This window comes from Megascapheus bottae, chromosome 26 (genome assembly GCF_031878675.1).
Source record: "Megascapheus bottae isolate mThoBot1 chromosome 26, mThoBot2.hap1, whole genome shotgun sequence".
NCBI lineage: Eukaryota > Metazoa > Chordata > Mammalia > Rodentia > Geomyidae > Megascapheus > Megascapheus bottae.
Window position 1 is genome coordinate 22,861,579 of NC_143534.1, and position 14,711 is coordinate 22,876,289.

At 45.0% G+C, this 14,711-nt stretch overlaps 1 protein-coding gene across 11 annotated transcripts in view; it reads right to left on the reverse strand.

The window, feature by feature from the left end:
* Pard3 (par-3 family cell polarity regulator) overlaps window positions 1-10,454 on the reverse strand; it is a 575,898-nt gene extending 565,444 nt beyond the window's left edge. For 4 of the 11 annotated variants that reach the window (XM_090319125.1, XM_090319122.1, XM_090319124.1 and 1 more), the window contains exon 1: window positions 10,287-10,449. In XM_090319125.1, coding sequence (XP_090175251.1) covers window positions 10,287-10,406 — 120 coding nt within the window. In that variant the 5' untranslated portion in view covers window positions 10,407-10,449. Of the gene's footprint in view, window positions 1-10,286 lie in introns of all 11 variants that reach the window. The other 7 variants (XM_090319127.1, XM_090319126.1, XM_090319121.1 and 4 more) reach the window with 4 other exon arrangements.
* Window positions 10,455-14,711: the final 4,257 nt, after the last annotated feature.

The following is a 14,711-nucleotide window of genomic DNA, read 5'->3' on the forward strand; positions in this document are numbered from 1 at the left end:
ATACAGAAAATGTGGTATACATACATATATATATATATATATATATATATATATATATATATATATATATACATACATACACAATGGAATTCTACATAGCCAACAGACAAGATAAAATAATGGCATTGCAGGGAAGTGGATGAATCTAGAGCAAATCATGTTGAGTGAGACAAGTCAAGACCAAAGGAACAAAAGGTGCATGGTATCCTTAATATGTGGCTATTAGATCCAAATAGTACAAGAGCAAGAACTCAATATTTGCATATCCAATGCTATGGACATGGTACTGGAAATACAAACACAACTACATAGACATAAAAATTTATGACTCTATAGACATAGATTAATATGTATATATGACATACAAACCCTCAGCCTAATTTTAATTGTTCTAAAATCTAAGTACCAGTGATTGTATATAGATGCCCTTCTTGAATACTTGTTTGTTAACTATGTCATTTGAAACATGATGTAAAAATCAATGTTAATAAATTCTTTAATAAAAAAAGATTTAGAAAAAGCAAATACGAAAAGGCTCCCCAATTTTTTATGTTATAAATAAAAGGAGCAAAACACAAACTCTATTGTTATATCAACTGCCTACACAGAAAGAGTGATTTGTTTTTTTTTAAGCCAGTCCTTAAGCCAGTCATGGGGCTTAACTCAGGCCCTGGACACTGCCCTTGGGCTTTCTCAAGGCTAGCACCCTACCACTTGAGCCACAGCACCACTTCCAGCTTTTTTCTGTGTATGTGGTACCGAGGCATCAAACCCAAGTCTTCATGCATGCCAGGCAAGCACTCTATCACTAGACCACACTCCAATTCCCTAGCACTTTCTTTTTATTTTTCCTTTTTCTTTCTTTGTGCTGATGCTGGGGCTTTCTTTCAGGTCATGGGTGCTGTCCCTGTGCCTTCTGTTCAAGGCCAGTACTCTACACTTGAGCTCCACTTCCAACTTTATTTATTTATTTATTGTGCTTAAGTGGAGATAAGCGTTTTCTGCCTAGACTGGCTTTGATCCAACATCCTTAGATCTCAGCCTCCTGAGTAGCTAGGGTTTTAGGTATAAGCCACAGGTACCTGACTCTGATTAACTAGCCATTTTCATTTGGGGGCGGGGGCACACAGAGTGAGTTATTTAACTACTGAAAAAGGAAATATTGGTTTTTCAAAAATATGCTCCCAGTCAAGCACTGCTCACTCACTTCTTTGCTATTCAGGATGAGGTGATCTGAGGGTCTCCGTTCAAAGCCAGCCTAGGCAGAAAAGTCCATAAGACATTTATCTCCAATTAGTCAGTTAAAAAAAAAAAAAGCTAGAAATGGAGGTATGATTCAAATGGTACAACATCAATCTTGAGCAGAAAAGGCTAAAGGATAGTGGGAGGCCAAGGTCAAACTGGCACCAAAGACTAGTTTAGACTATTTTAGACTAGTTTTCTAATCTAAGAGATGCAGTTCAGATATTATTTATCCATAATATTTATCAAAACAAAGTCCAGAAAATAGAAATGAGTTCTGTTGCTGTTTGATTTTGCTTTGGGTTTTTTGTCTTTGTAGAAAAGGGAGACAAAAGTGGAGCACAGAAGTAAAAGGAGCAAATGCAGTTATAGCATTCAGTAAGTAGTATGAAAAAATGAACCAAGCAACTGTGGACACACAAATACATCTGAGTTCCAAAACTTTAATGTCTGAATGTCAAAGAACACCAAGAGTGAAAAACATTGACCTGATTACAACCACTTATACTGCATACCATAACAGTACCACAACCACTTGAATCCGTGTGTGTGTGTGTGTGTGTGTGTGTGTGTGTGTGTAGATAGGTACATTTACTATCCAAAGAATCACACATTTAGGGTTTTTTTTGTTTTGTTTTGTTTTGTTTTGTTTTCAATTTCTTTTTGTCAGTCATTGAACTCTGGGCCTGGGTGGTATCCCTAAGCTCTTGGGCTCAAGGCTAGTGCTCTACCACCTGAGCCACAGTGACACTTCCACATTTATTACAATTCACAGAGGCAAGGGTGTTACTTAGTAAGTCATTTCTGATCATGTGATTTACCTTAAAAAGATGTTATCTTGAAACAATATGGAATTCTGAAGAATACCCTAAGCATAATTTTCCCTGACTCTCAACAGATCTGAACAGAATAATCCTTCTCATTTCAAACTAAGGCAAACAAAATATTTTCCCAGCATGGTGAGTAGAGTGTGACATGCAGTTCCCTGTCTCCTCCTCTGGAAAACCACAGCCAGTCATGCTTGCCTCATGGTCTCCAGAACCCCACATCAGCCATGCAGAGCAGAAGTGCTGGTATCGCTGAACAGGTACACCACCCAGCATCACTGAAGGTTAAGAAGAGGATGGCAAAATGGAGATCACAACGCTTGAGAGATTTGCCAATGCTCCACATCGTTGAGAGCAAACACTGGAAAAAATGTCTTCCATTGCGGACTTCTTGATCAACCTTTATTCAGTAAAAAGACAGGAACTGAGCAGAAGTGGGTCTCTGACTGAAGCAGAACTGGGAAGGACTGTCTGGATGGATGACAATGAAAAACAAAGGGGGTTCCATGGCTAAGAGATGTGAAGTTTACCAGATAATAAGAGGATACAACATGCAGGCCTAAAAAAGCAAGGTTTAGCCATTGTATGGAAAATTCCTTAAAACTGCACTTTCTCATTCAAGGTGACTGAGCATCATGACACGTAAACATATGTTATTTTATGGGATTCTCAGAACTATAAAATACCTAAAAATGGATTCTTAATCATGATGGCATATCTAATCTATTTTTAGCATCTTTATTGAGATATAATCACACACTGTAAAATTCATCCACTTAAAGTATATGATTAAATATTTTTATTGGGCCGGGAGTTTGGCCTAGTGGTACAGTGTTTGCCTAGCATGCATGAAGACCTGGGTTCAATTCCTCAGCACCACATACATGGAAAAAAGTCGGGTGTGGTGCTGAGGCTTAAGTGGTAGAGTTCTAGCCTTGAGAAAGCTCAAGGATGATGCTTAGACCCTGAGCTCAAGCCCAGGACTGGCCAAAAAAAAAAAAAAATATATATATATATATGTATATTATATACACTGAGTTGGACAGCCATTATCACTAACTAAATTTAGAACATTTTCATTACCACTGAAAGAAACCTGTACCCAACTGCAGTCACTTCCCATCATCCAGCCCCCAGACACACTGGCCATTTCTTATTAACGGGGCCACACAATATAGTGCTTTGAGAACTGGTTTCATTCTTATGCAATAAGGCTTTCAAGTTCATCTGTATTGAAGCATGTATTGCTGCTTCATTCTTTTGTTGTTGTTATTGTTGGTGATGGGGTGGTGGTGGTGAGGTTTGAACTAGGTGCCTGGTTACTATCTCTGAGCTATTTCACTCAAGGCTAGACTTCTACCATTTTGACCAAAGCACCACTTCTGGTAGTTAGTTGAAGATAAAGAGTCTCATAGGGCCTTTTCTGCCAAGGCTGGCATTGAACTTCAATCCTTATATTTCAGCCTCCAGAGTAGGCAGTATTACAGAAGTGATCCACCAGCACCAGGATAATAATCTTTTCAAATGGAGAAAAATTTTAAAATGAAAACAGAGGCCAGGAGTTTGGCCTGTTACTAGAGTGCTTGCCTAACATGTATAAAGACCCAGGTTCGATTCCTCGGTACCACACACATAGGAAAAAAGCCAGAAGTGGTGCTGTGACTCAAGTGGTAGAGTTCTAGCCATGAGAAAGCTCAAGGACAGTGCTTAGGCCCTGAGCCCAAGCCAAGGACTGACAAAAAAAAAAAGAAAAAGAAAAAGAAGAATGATAACAGAGACAAGCCAGACACTGCTGGTTTACATCTGTAATCCCTGCTATTTGGAAGACAGAGATGAGGAAGATCAGTGTTCAAAGCTACCCTGGGCAGAAAAGTCCAGAAGACTCCATCACCAATTAACCAGCAAAATGCCAGTACAGAAGCATAGCTCTAGTGGTGAAGCATCAACTGTGAGTGGAGAAAAAGAAAACATTAGGCTGGGAGTTTGGCCTAGTGGTAAAGTGCTTTCCTAGCATACACAAAGGCCCCGGGTTCAATTCCTTGATACCACATACATAGAAAAAAGCCAGAAGTGGTGCTGAGGCTCAAGTGGTAGAGCTCTAACCTTGAGAAAGCCCAAGGTCAGTGCTCAGGCCCTGAGTTTAAGCCCATTACACACACACACACACACACACACACACACACACACACACACAAAATGACAGAGATAAAGTTAGTCATCTTTCTTATTTTAATTACTGAACTTCACATTTAATTTCATTAAAATTTTGTTTTCTGTTTTCCATGTTAAGTAGAGCAGGTAACAAATATAGGCAAAATAGCTCTGAATTTAAGTACCCAAGCAGAAGGAAAGCATGTTGTATGGCTGGCCCAGTGTGTCATTTGGCAACCACTAGTAAATGAAGAACTCACTGGCCTCATTTTACCTGCTTCCTTCCATCCCAGAAAAAAACATACAGAAGGCTGTGATTACCTATTAAGTGTTCATCACAAGCAACCTGCATCCAACTCCCACAGGGAGATAAAATCCTCCAGGACAGATGGAGGATCCATCTGTAGGCTAGTGATCCACACAGGACGTTAAATGTTACCTGCACAACCCAAATATCCATGTTCGCCATGAGCCAAGAAGAGCTTCCCATCCACCAGATTCTGTCCGTGAATCTCAGATCTTAATCATTCCCATTTACCTCTGGCCCTGACCCAAGGATCCCGACTGACAAGAGTCAGAGGTGCCAGACCAAGCCTAGTTGTGTTTCAGACACAGATTCCCACACTGCCTGGCCACCTCCCTTGAACCTAGCCCAGTGCAAACCCCAGGACTGTGCTCTGCTTGGTCAGAAAAAGCAGACTTAATGCCTTTAAAATAGCTGACACCAAGGAGTATCTCTCCAAATCTCTCTAAATCCTAGTTTCAATGCTGTGCTAGTAGGGCAAACACATCCAACCTTAAATTTCTTAAAAATAAAGCTGGATGTGGCAGCTCATGCCTATAATCCTAGCTACTCAAGATGCTGAGATCTGAGGATGGCATTTCAAAGCCAGAACAGGCACTAAAGACCTTGAGACTCTTATCTCCAATTAAGCACTAGAAAACCAGAAGTGGCACTATGCTCCAGGGGTTGGGTAGTAACCTTGAGCTGAAAAGCTCAGGGACAGTGGCCAGGCCCAGAGTCCAAGCCCCACAACCAACATACACAAAAAAAAATCTTAAAATAAGCTCATGCTGGTTACAGTCTTCCTAGAACTGCCCTTTCTGAATGTGAACACATGGGATCTGTTTATTCTCTATTTTGTATTTATTCAACCGCTATGTGAGAGACACTCGCTAGACAAAAAAAGTCAGAGGTGGGGGCCATCACATCAAGCATTTCACCTCAAGGGAGACACATACTAGAGGGCATCTCACACAGCTTAGCTCTCACAGCCAGACTCCAGAGAGGCTTGCTGGATGCCTGCAAAGAGACAGCAAGCATTCCAGCAAAAAGAAATGGAAAATGTCAGAGTGGAGGCAGGAACAGTCCAAGTGGGTGGAGTGAATGTGGGGAGGGAAAGCCTGGAAAACAGGAGGGGTCCCCACAAAGGACAGGCTGTCTGTCTTGAGGAAGCAGGATCTAGCTGGCTCTGGGAAAAGGGGTCTTGGACTCAAGTAAAGCAGATACAGGAGTTGAATTTCAAAATTAGCCTTTTGACTGCATTCCTCCCCTACCCTCTTAAGAGGAAAGACAGAAAATATGAACAAAATAACAAAGTTTCTTTAATTTTACTATTTGTAGCTTGCCTCTACTTTCTCGGTTACAATGTAACTATTTTCCTACAGAGGTCAATACACTTTTAACTGTGTGTCAACACTTATTTTTTTTTTTTTTTTTTTTTTTTGCCAGTCCTGGACTTGAGCTCAGGGCCTGAGCACTGTCCTTGGACTTTCTCAAGGCTAGAGCTGTACCCCGTGGGCCTCAGCACCACTTCTGGCTTTTTTATATGTATGTGGTACCAAGGAATTGAACCCGGTCTTCCTGCATGCTAGGCAAGCACTCTACCTCTAGGCCAAACTCCCGGCCGGAGTGTGTGTGTCAACACTTTTAACTGTGTATAAACATGGAGTCATAGGTTTGATTTGCAGAAAAATTCCATACCAACTTCAAGGTATCTCATTAAAACTATGAATGGTATGATTTTAGCAATCAACACCAATTTTCAAAAGTGTATGTGCATACACTGATGTTAACTTAGTAAATAACAACAAACTACTATTAAGCATAAAATAATTTTGTTCTGAGTAACAGAAACAGTAGCCCAAAAACCAAAGCCCAAATATCTGCCTATCCTAAAGCCATACATTCAGCCAGTCTTGACTGAGACATCATATAAGTAAATGGTAACAGTCTACCTAGTCTTCAATTAAATTATACACTGTCTTTTTGAGCAGAGAGGGAAAATGCAGGCAGAAAGACTGGGACACTTAGGAAAGCTTCCCATGAAGTTTGACCATTAACAACAGATGAAACATAAATAGCTACTGTGTCACATCTAGTATTGAAGAATTTCATACGTGTCAACCTGTTCAACAGTCATATTAACTCTGGAAAGGATTTTAAAGGATGAGGAAAATGAGGCTCTAGAGGTTTAGCTTGCTGAAGGGTAAAAAGACAATAAATCTAAGTCCCTAATACCCTCCTCAAAAGACGGTAGCTGTGAGAAGGGGAACCAGCGCATTCTGGGTCTCAGAAGCTCCTCTCCCTCCATTTGCTCTTAAGTCCCTTCTCTTCTATGCCACGTAGCAGCCAATAAGCAGCATGTCCTAACACCCAAGGCAACACTCATCCAAGCCTACCAATGTCATCTTTCTGTGGACTGCCTGCTATCCTATACAAATTCTGGAGTCCTTCTTGGACTACCAAACCGTATATATAGTTCCCTATCTCATTGAGGCATTCCACAGCCTGATTCTGACCAGCTTAATTTTGCCTAATGCAAATCATGCAAAGAAGCCACAGTGGTTCTGAATGTCCAACCACCTTGGTTTTGCCTGGCTCCTACTTCCCAGAAGGGCAGCAAATACTATTCTGGCTCAAACACCCCACAATGACCTACAGAACCACAACTCCCCACCATAGCAGGACCCAGTGACCAAGCACTGCTCTCCCCACCCCCACCCAGTCCCCTCACCACACACCAGGGGACTAAATGACTTCTGATCTTCAGCATACCACAATGGTAGCTCTCACCTCTAAAATTCAGCAGACATTCTACAAATCCTCCACAGAGCTCTGTGCCCTGTACACAGCAGGAATCCTAAGCAGGAGGCCATGAGCATAAGAACTGACACCTAAACCATCAATTCTGGTCCAACTCATGAGAAACCCTGGCAACATAGTTCTCTATGTGTAGCACCATACCCAGCTCAGACTGAGCCTCTGGAAGGATAGGTGAATGAGAACAGCCATTTTCTCTCATCAGTGTTCATGAACACAAAAGTATGTTTTCACTAGAGAGAAAAATATAGATTACATATGACTAAGTAGAAGCCTTTAAATATCTGCTTATTGAAGAGATTTCTGGTACTAAGATAGGACATCCTGTTGCCCAGAAAAAAATTGATTTGTTTAACCTGAAAACAGCTCAAATATACAAATATAATATCAAAAATTAGCTTCACCATACAAAATGCTGACTGAAAATAAAGCTTTGGTGAGTTGGGATGTTTGTTGTTTTTCCTTCTATTCTTTTTGGAACTACAGTTTGGACTCTGGGATTTGACCATTCCACCATTTGAACCATACACCTCTAGCCCTTTTTTGCTTTAGCTATGTCTCATATAGCTTTTTTAGCCCAAGCCTTTGATAGTTACGATGGCAAAACCAAACCACAATATCCAGCTAATTAAATGGGATGGGGTCTTGCTAACTTTTAACCTGAACTGACTCTGGATCACTGGTCTCTGCCTCCTGAATAATGGAGATTATAGATACATATATGAACTTCTGTGCCTGGCTTTTTCTTCTTTGTGTTTTGTACAATAAATATGATTTGTCCCTACTTTCCCTCACCAGATGGAAGTTCACTGTGCCACATCATCTAGCACCTAAACATTACAATAACTCAGCTACCCAATTGTTCACATTATAGTAAGAGTATGAAAGTTAAGACAGTATGAATTCATGTTTACGTTAGAACCATATCACACAAGATGGGGGAAAGAGTCATTTAATCATTTAAGAAGAAAAGAATTACAAATGAGTTTATAAGATAAACAGACCCTTGCAACATTTCAGTCAAGAATCTCAGGACAGGAACCTGTGTCTGAACTTTACCTGCTGGAAAGGCCGTCTTAAAATTGACCTACTGAACTGTAAGCTGCATTTAAGAGCATTCAAATAATGTCAGAGGCCTAAATCCGCTCTGACTCCTGAATTAACTCTGTGTGTGTGTGTGTGTGTGTGTGTGTGTGTGTGTGAGAGAGAGAGAGAGAGAGAGAGAGAGAGAGAGAGAGAGAGAGAGAGAGAGAGAGAGAGAGAAAGGAGCTAGTACTAAGGCTTAAACACAAGGCCTAAGCACTGTCCTTTAGTTTTTTCATTCAGTTAGCACTCTTACCCCTCGAGCCAGATCTCCACTTCCAGCTTTTTGCTAGTTAGTTGGAAATGAATCTCACAGAGATTCCCGCCTGGACTAACTACAAATCTAGCTTCTTGATCAGCCAGGATTAAAGGTGCAAGTCACAAGCACCCAGCTTCTTACCCTACCTTTTTAAAGCCTATCTTTCTACCAAGCAGCCAGTGGCAACTAAAAAGGACCCTGAACATAGCCAATGTTTACTCTCTATGGAACAAACAGATAACTCAAATGTCCCTAGTACATGTGATGAAATATAACTAATTTCAAGCATGTAAAAGCAGCAACAGGAACCAGACACACTGAGAGTATGTGTTTCTGTATTTTTCTTTCCTTTTTGCAACTTAGCATGTTGGTTTTCAGAGCACAGAAGTAACCTGGTATGCATGTAGAACATCCAAGTGCATAGATAGATAATCCTTTTTAAAATGCTAAATGTAAATTAACAGATTTCACACACACACACACACACACACACACACTTGTAAGTTTGTTTGATTTTTCAGTCAGAATTCAACCAGCTGTAAGGAAACATTTTTACAGCTTGCTCCCATAAAGTCAGCCTCTTCCATTTCTTTTGTCAGGTCCCTAAACAGCACTCAAAAGTACCTTTAAAAGGCCAAACATTTTTTTTTTGTTTCCAAGACATACAGAAAAACGAAACAATCGCATTAAATAAAGAAAAAAAAAGTAAATAAATCTCTCCTTCCTTTCCGAGGACCCGCGCGGATGCTCCCCGGAGCAGCCTGCAAAGGCTGGGTCGCACAGACAAAGCCTGGGGCGCGGGCCGGCCCTCTCCTCCCGGCGGGGACCCCACTGGAGTTGTAGGCTCACGGGGGGGCGGGGGCAGCCTCGGGCGCCCCAGAGAAGCTCGGGGTGCACACGCAGGGGAGAAAGCCATCTAACCCAATGCCTTTCCACTCCCGACTCGCGGTGGAGAAGCGCGCGACTCGGGGGGAGACCATGTCCCCGACTGCAGCAGGAGAAAGGGACCTGGACCTCGGGGGGCCCCGGCTCCGCCGCCGTATGGAAGCCCTTCTGGATAGGTTAGGAGAAGAGGAAGCCGACGTCCGCGCAGGAGAAACTTTTCCTTCGGGGACTGAGTGCCCAGACGCGGCCGGCTGCTCCCGGGGAGCCGGCCCGGGTGTCCCCCGCCCCACGGCGCGCGCTCGGCGGGGCCCCGCTCCGTCCCGGGTGGAATCGCAAAACTCAAGTTCCTTTCCCGGACTCCGCCCGCCGGGCCCGAAGCCCGCAGAGGCCCGGGCGTCCACCCCGGCGGAGACCCGAGCCGCGGCCGCCGGGGACCGGCGAGCACTCGGGGAGGGTGAGGGGCCCCCGGGGTGGCGCCCCGGACCGGGCCAGCTCGGAGAACGCGGCGGCCCGCAGCCCCGGGGGGCGCCGACGAGGCCCGGACCGGCCGCCGCACTTTCCCTTTCCCCGCCTCCCCTCCGTCTCCCTCCTCCGGTTTCCAGGAAGCGCCATATTGATCCCGGCGCCTTCCCCTCCTCCTCCTCCTCTCCCCCCACCCCGCTCCTCCCCCACCCCCCCGCCGCCCCGGGTCCCCCATCGCCGGTGGCCCGTGCGCCCCCCCTCGGCCCCTCCTCACCTTGGCGATGGCCTTCCGGTAGCGGGTCACGGCTTGCTGGACGAGGCTGAAAACTTTCATGTGGCCGTCCCCGCACGGCACGACCACCCGGGTCCTCCCGAAGCACACGGTCACTTTCATGCCGCCGCCGCGGCGGGCCGGCCCGCGCCCTCGCCCTCGCCGACCGCGGCCGGAGCGGCCCCGGGGCCGGGGCGCGGGGACTCGGGGCGCGGGCGGCTCAGGGGCGCGGGCCGGCGGCCGCCCTGGGGACCCACTCGGCTACCATGCCCGGCCCGGCCGCCCTCGCTCAGCCCGGGGCTCCCTCCGCCTCTCCCCGCCGCGGCGCCTGCAAGCCTCCGGCCACCTGTTCGGCGTCTCGGCGCGCTCGGCGCGCTCGGCGGCGGCGGCGGCGGCCCGGGGCGGTGTGGCGCTCGCGCTCGCTCGGGGCCGCGGGGGAGGGGGGGGAGGGAGGGAGGGAGGGGACTGGGAGGAGGAGGGCTGGGCACACAACACCGCGCGCACGCGGCCCCGGGGAGGCGCGGGGCGGGGCCGGCGCGCGGACGCCTCCCTCCTCCCTCTCTCCCTCCTCCCTCTCTCCCTCCTCCCTCTCTCCCTCCTCCCTCTCTCCCTCCTCCCTCTCTCCCTCCTCCCTCCTGGGACCCCGAACCTCCACCCGCAGCCACGGGCGGCGGCGAGCGCCGCTTCTCCCCGGTGGCCCGGTGGCACTGGGAGACCCGGGCGCCCCTTCCCTGCCCGCCGACGCTTCCCTGAACCTCTCTGCGCCGAGGTCTTCCAGCCCCGGGCACGGCGGGCGGAGCCCTCCTCGCCCTCCTCCTCCTCCTCCACACACACACACCCGGGTCTCTACCCACAGCCCTCTCGCTTTCTTTGTCACTTTTAGTCCCCACCCCGGGTCTCCAGAGTTTCCAGTGCCATCGCCTCTGGGGAGAGCCAGGGGCGCTGGCCCCTGCCGACTGTCACCCTCGGGGCCCAGCCGGCACCAGGTCGCCTCCAGGAGGATAAAGACCCGGGGATGCGTCCCCTCGAGGGGGAGAGGGGGCCTCCGTGCCCCGACGCCTGCCTCTGGAGACCCCCATTTACCTCCAGGTTTCCCCTCGGCCCCTTGGTCACCCAGCCGGTTAAACAGGGAGGACGTCAACCTCCGCAATAGTAAGGCAAACCTGGGCCGAGGAGTGAAAACGGGGGGTTCCATTCTGCCCTTCAGAGCGAGGCCTTTCAAAAGACAGCGGACGCGGGCAACAAGACAAGCTCATTTCTATCTTGGCGAAGCAGAGGTTTCTACACCAGCAAAAATGTTAAACCGTCATTATCCTTCAAGAATGCCCAATGTCAACAGAGTCGTCGCTGATCCAAATCGGTCCCAAACTATACAGAAAAATTCTCTTTTTTTTTTGTTTTTGTTTTTGCCATTGTTTCTATGATATGTGAAAGGAATGTGAAGCCTTGTGTCTGAGTAGAATGTGGGCATTTACATCTGGTCATCCATCGCTCTCCACCTCCCATTTCAAATGAAGCAATCAAGGCAAAGAGGTTCATCTGCCTTCCAGAATCCCTCCACTTTGCAATACCACACACAGGCGTTTTGTCTTATGAAAAAAAATGTACTTTCTCCTTCCTCAAAACCCTTAGCCCACTAATCACCTGTCCTAGCAAATCAAAGGTAAGTTCTCCTGTACTGACCAAGGACTAACTTTCCAAGACCAGGGCAGAAGCTCCAGAGCTCAGGTTTCCTTCTACTCAGTCCTAGGAAAGACTCACCAAATCCTTAGTTATTCTCATTCACTCACTTGGTGAGCTCTATTATAGCATCTCTTGCTGAGGTCTTCCTGCTTCTTCTATGAGTCATCATGCTGTCCTTTCTGTTTTCAAAGGGTGCACTTTCTCAAAAGAAAATTCTGCTTTAAAGTGAAATTGCAGTAATAGCTAGAGGCCATCAGACATTGCATTCGTCTAGCTTTGGGTCCCATCTTAACCATTTACAAAGTGCCTTTGGGAATGACATTCCTTCTCTCTTTTCCAGCTAAGAAGTAAAAATTGAGGTGCTACATCTCATAAATTACAAGGATACTTGGTACAACTCATGCCTGTAATCCTAGCTACTCAAGAACTAAAATCTGAAGATTGTGGGTCAAAGCAACCCTGAGCAGGGAAAGTCCATGAGATTCTTATCTCCACTAAACTACCAAACACGCCAGAATTGGAGCTGTGGCTCAAGTGGGAGACCACTAGCCTTGAGCAAAAAAATGAAGGTCAGGGACTGAGCCCAGGCCCTGAGTTCAAGCCTCAGGAGCAGCTAAATAAACAAATATGCTTAGTACGAGCTGTCACATAGAAGTGTGTAGCAGGTAGGCTACAGGACAACAAAGTGCAGAACAGGATTGTTCATGAAAATGGGTGGGAAAACAGGAAAAGGAAAAGCCTACACCTGTGAGAAATATTATACAAATATTCAGTGACTAAATTAGGATTGAAAGGGGGAAAAAAACCTAAAGCTTATGATTCTCAGGCTCATACACAATTCATACAAATTTTATCCCATCTATATTTATTGACAGCTTTCCATGCAAAAAGTCCATGAGAATGTTAAGAAATTACAAAGGTGAGTTAAAGTCACCTTTATAGTTGCAATGAGATAATAACACCAAATAGGAAGTGCAAGCAAAGTGCTCATGAACAACCCCTCCCTCCACTGCTCCCCACCCCAGGAGGGAAGCATGATTTCATAATAGAAGTGACATCAGAGTATCATGTGAGCTCTTTCAGTCAACTTCTTGTACTATTCCACAGCTAAATAAGAGTTTGGATAATTTCCTCAGAACATGCTCCAATATTAATGATATTAACATTCCTTTATAGCTTTCTACTTTTATTTAAACCTACCTAGTTCATCTAGATGCAGTGATTCCCTTTATATTAATAACCAATTTTTTAAATTTCTGTAATTTTAAATGCCAGAGCCTTTTCGTGTCTTGAGTCTGTTTCAGAAAAATTTCATGACAAATAATGAATGTACAGTCATGAATATGGCTCCTCAACTAATATCTAACAATCAAGCATGACTAAGACTGGGCCATCTTTTGTCACTGAGATATTTGGCTTGACCAAATTGCTTCTGAGCTGACGTAAGCATCAAAGTAAATCCACTCCAAATAAGAAGCAAAGTTATCAAAGTTTGAGGTCAAAGGTTATATAACTTTTTTTTTTTTTTTGCCAGTCGTGGGCTTGAGCTCAGGGCCTGAGCACTGTCCTTGGATTTTCTCAAGGCTAGAGCTCTACCACTTGAGCCTCAGCACCACTTCCAGCTTTTTGCTATGTATATGGTACCGAGGAGTTGAACACAGGTCTTTGTGCATGCTAGGCAAGCACTCTACCACTAAGCCAAACTCCCGAACCCAGGTTATATAACTTTTATACAGTGTTTACCTTCCTACATTCTACACAGTTTTGGTAAAAAGAAAAGTATCATCAAGAAAAATGTGGTATATATATATATATATATATATATATATGAATCTTACTCATCTATCAAAAAGAATGATAGCCTACCATTGTAAAGAAATGGAAAGACCTAGAAAAGAATTATGTTCAGCCAAGTAAATCAGGCCCAGAGAGACAAAGGATTCATGTTTTCCCTTATATGTGGAAGCTAGACTTGGCTTATCAACTTATAACTAAATATATTCAATGATATGCAAGTGTATTAACTGAAATATGTTCATTCAAGGGATAACTCAAATACTGTAATTCCTTAGAAAGTAAAGGCAAAGTTCAGCACACTAAAACACCTTAAAGTGGGTACTCAGTAGGATGAGATGAAGTCAAGAGGAAAGGAGTAGACAAATGAAGAGAAGAGGGGGAAAAGCAGCCAAAAACTTAATATACCCTACAGCATGAAGAAGAGTGAGGGAAGGGGTGGGTAGGGGAGGAGTGGGTGAGAATGCTGAAAGTAGTAACATCGATCAAGATATATTGTGTTCAGAAACTGCTTTGTTAAATGGCAACTCTTCTGTGCATCTACTTAAGGATAATAAAATTGTATTTTAAAAAATATCACCCTTCTCTCCCTTATGCTTCTGTTTCTGCAAATGGACACAGGTGATCATGCATACTATAATTTAAACTATACTCATGCACACCATGAAAGTAATACATACCCCACATACGTTTGGACAGTGCTGCATTACTTAGCATCTTATCTAGAAGAAATAAGCCTGGCATGCTGGCTCTAATCTATAATCCTAGCTACTCTGCAAGCTGAGATCAGTATTGCAGTTTGAGGAAGCCCAGGCACAAAGTTCACAAAACCCCATCTCAATCAATGAAAAGCTGTGTGAAGTGCACCTGTTATCCCAGCTACCTGAGAGGCAAAGGTAGGAAAACAGTGATCCAGACCAGATGGGTCATAAAGATGAGACCTTATTCAGA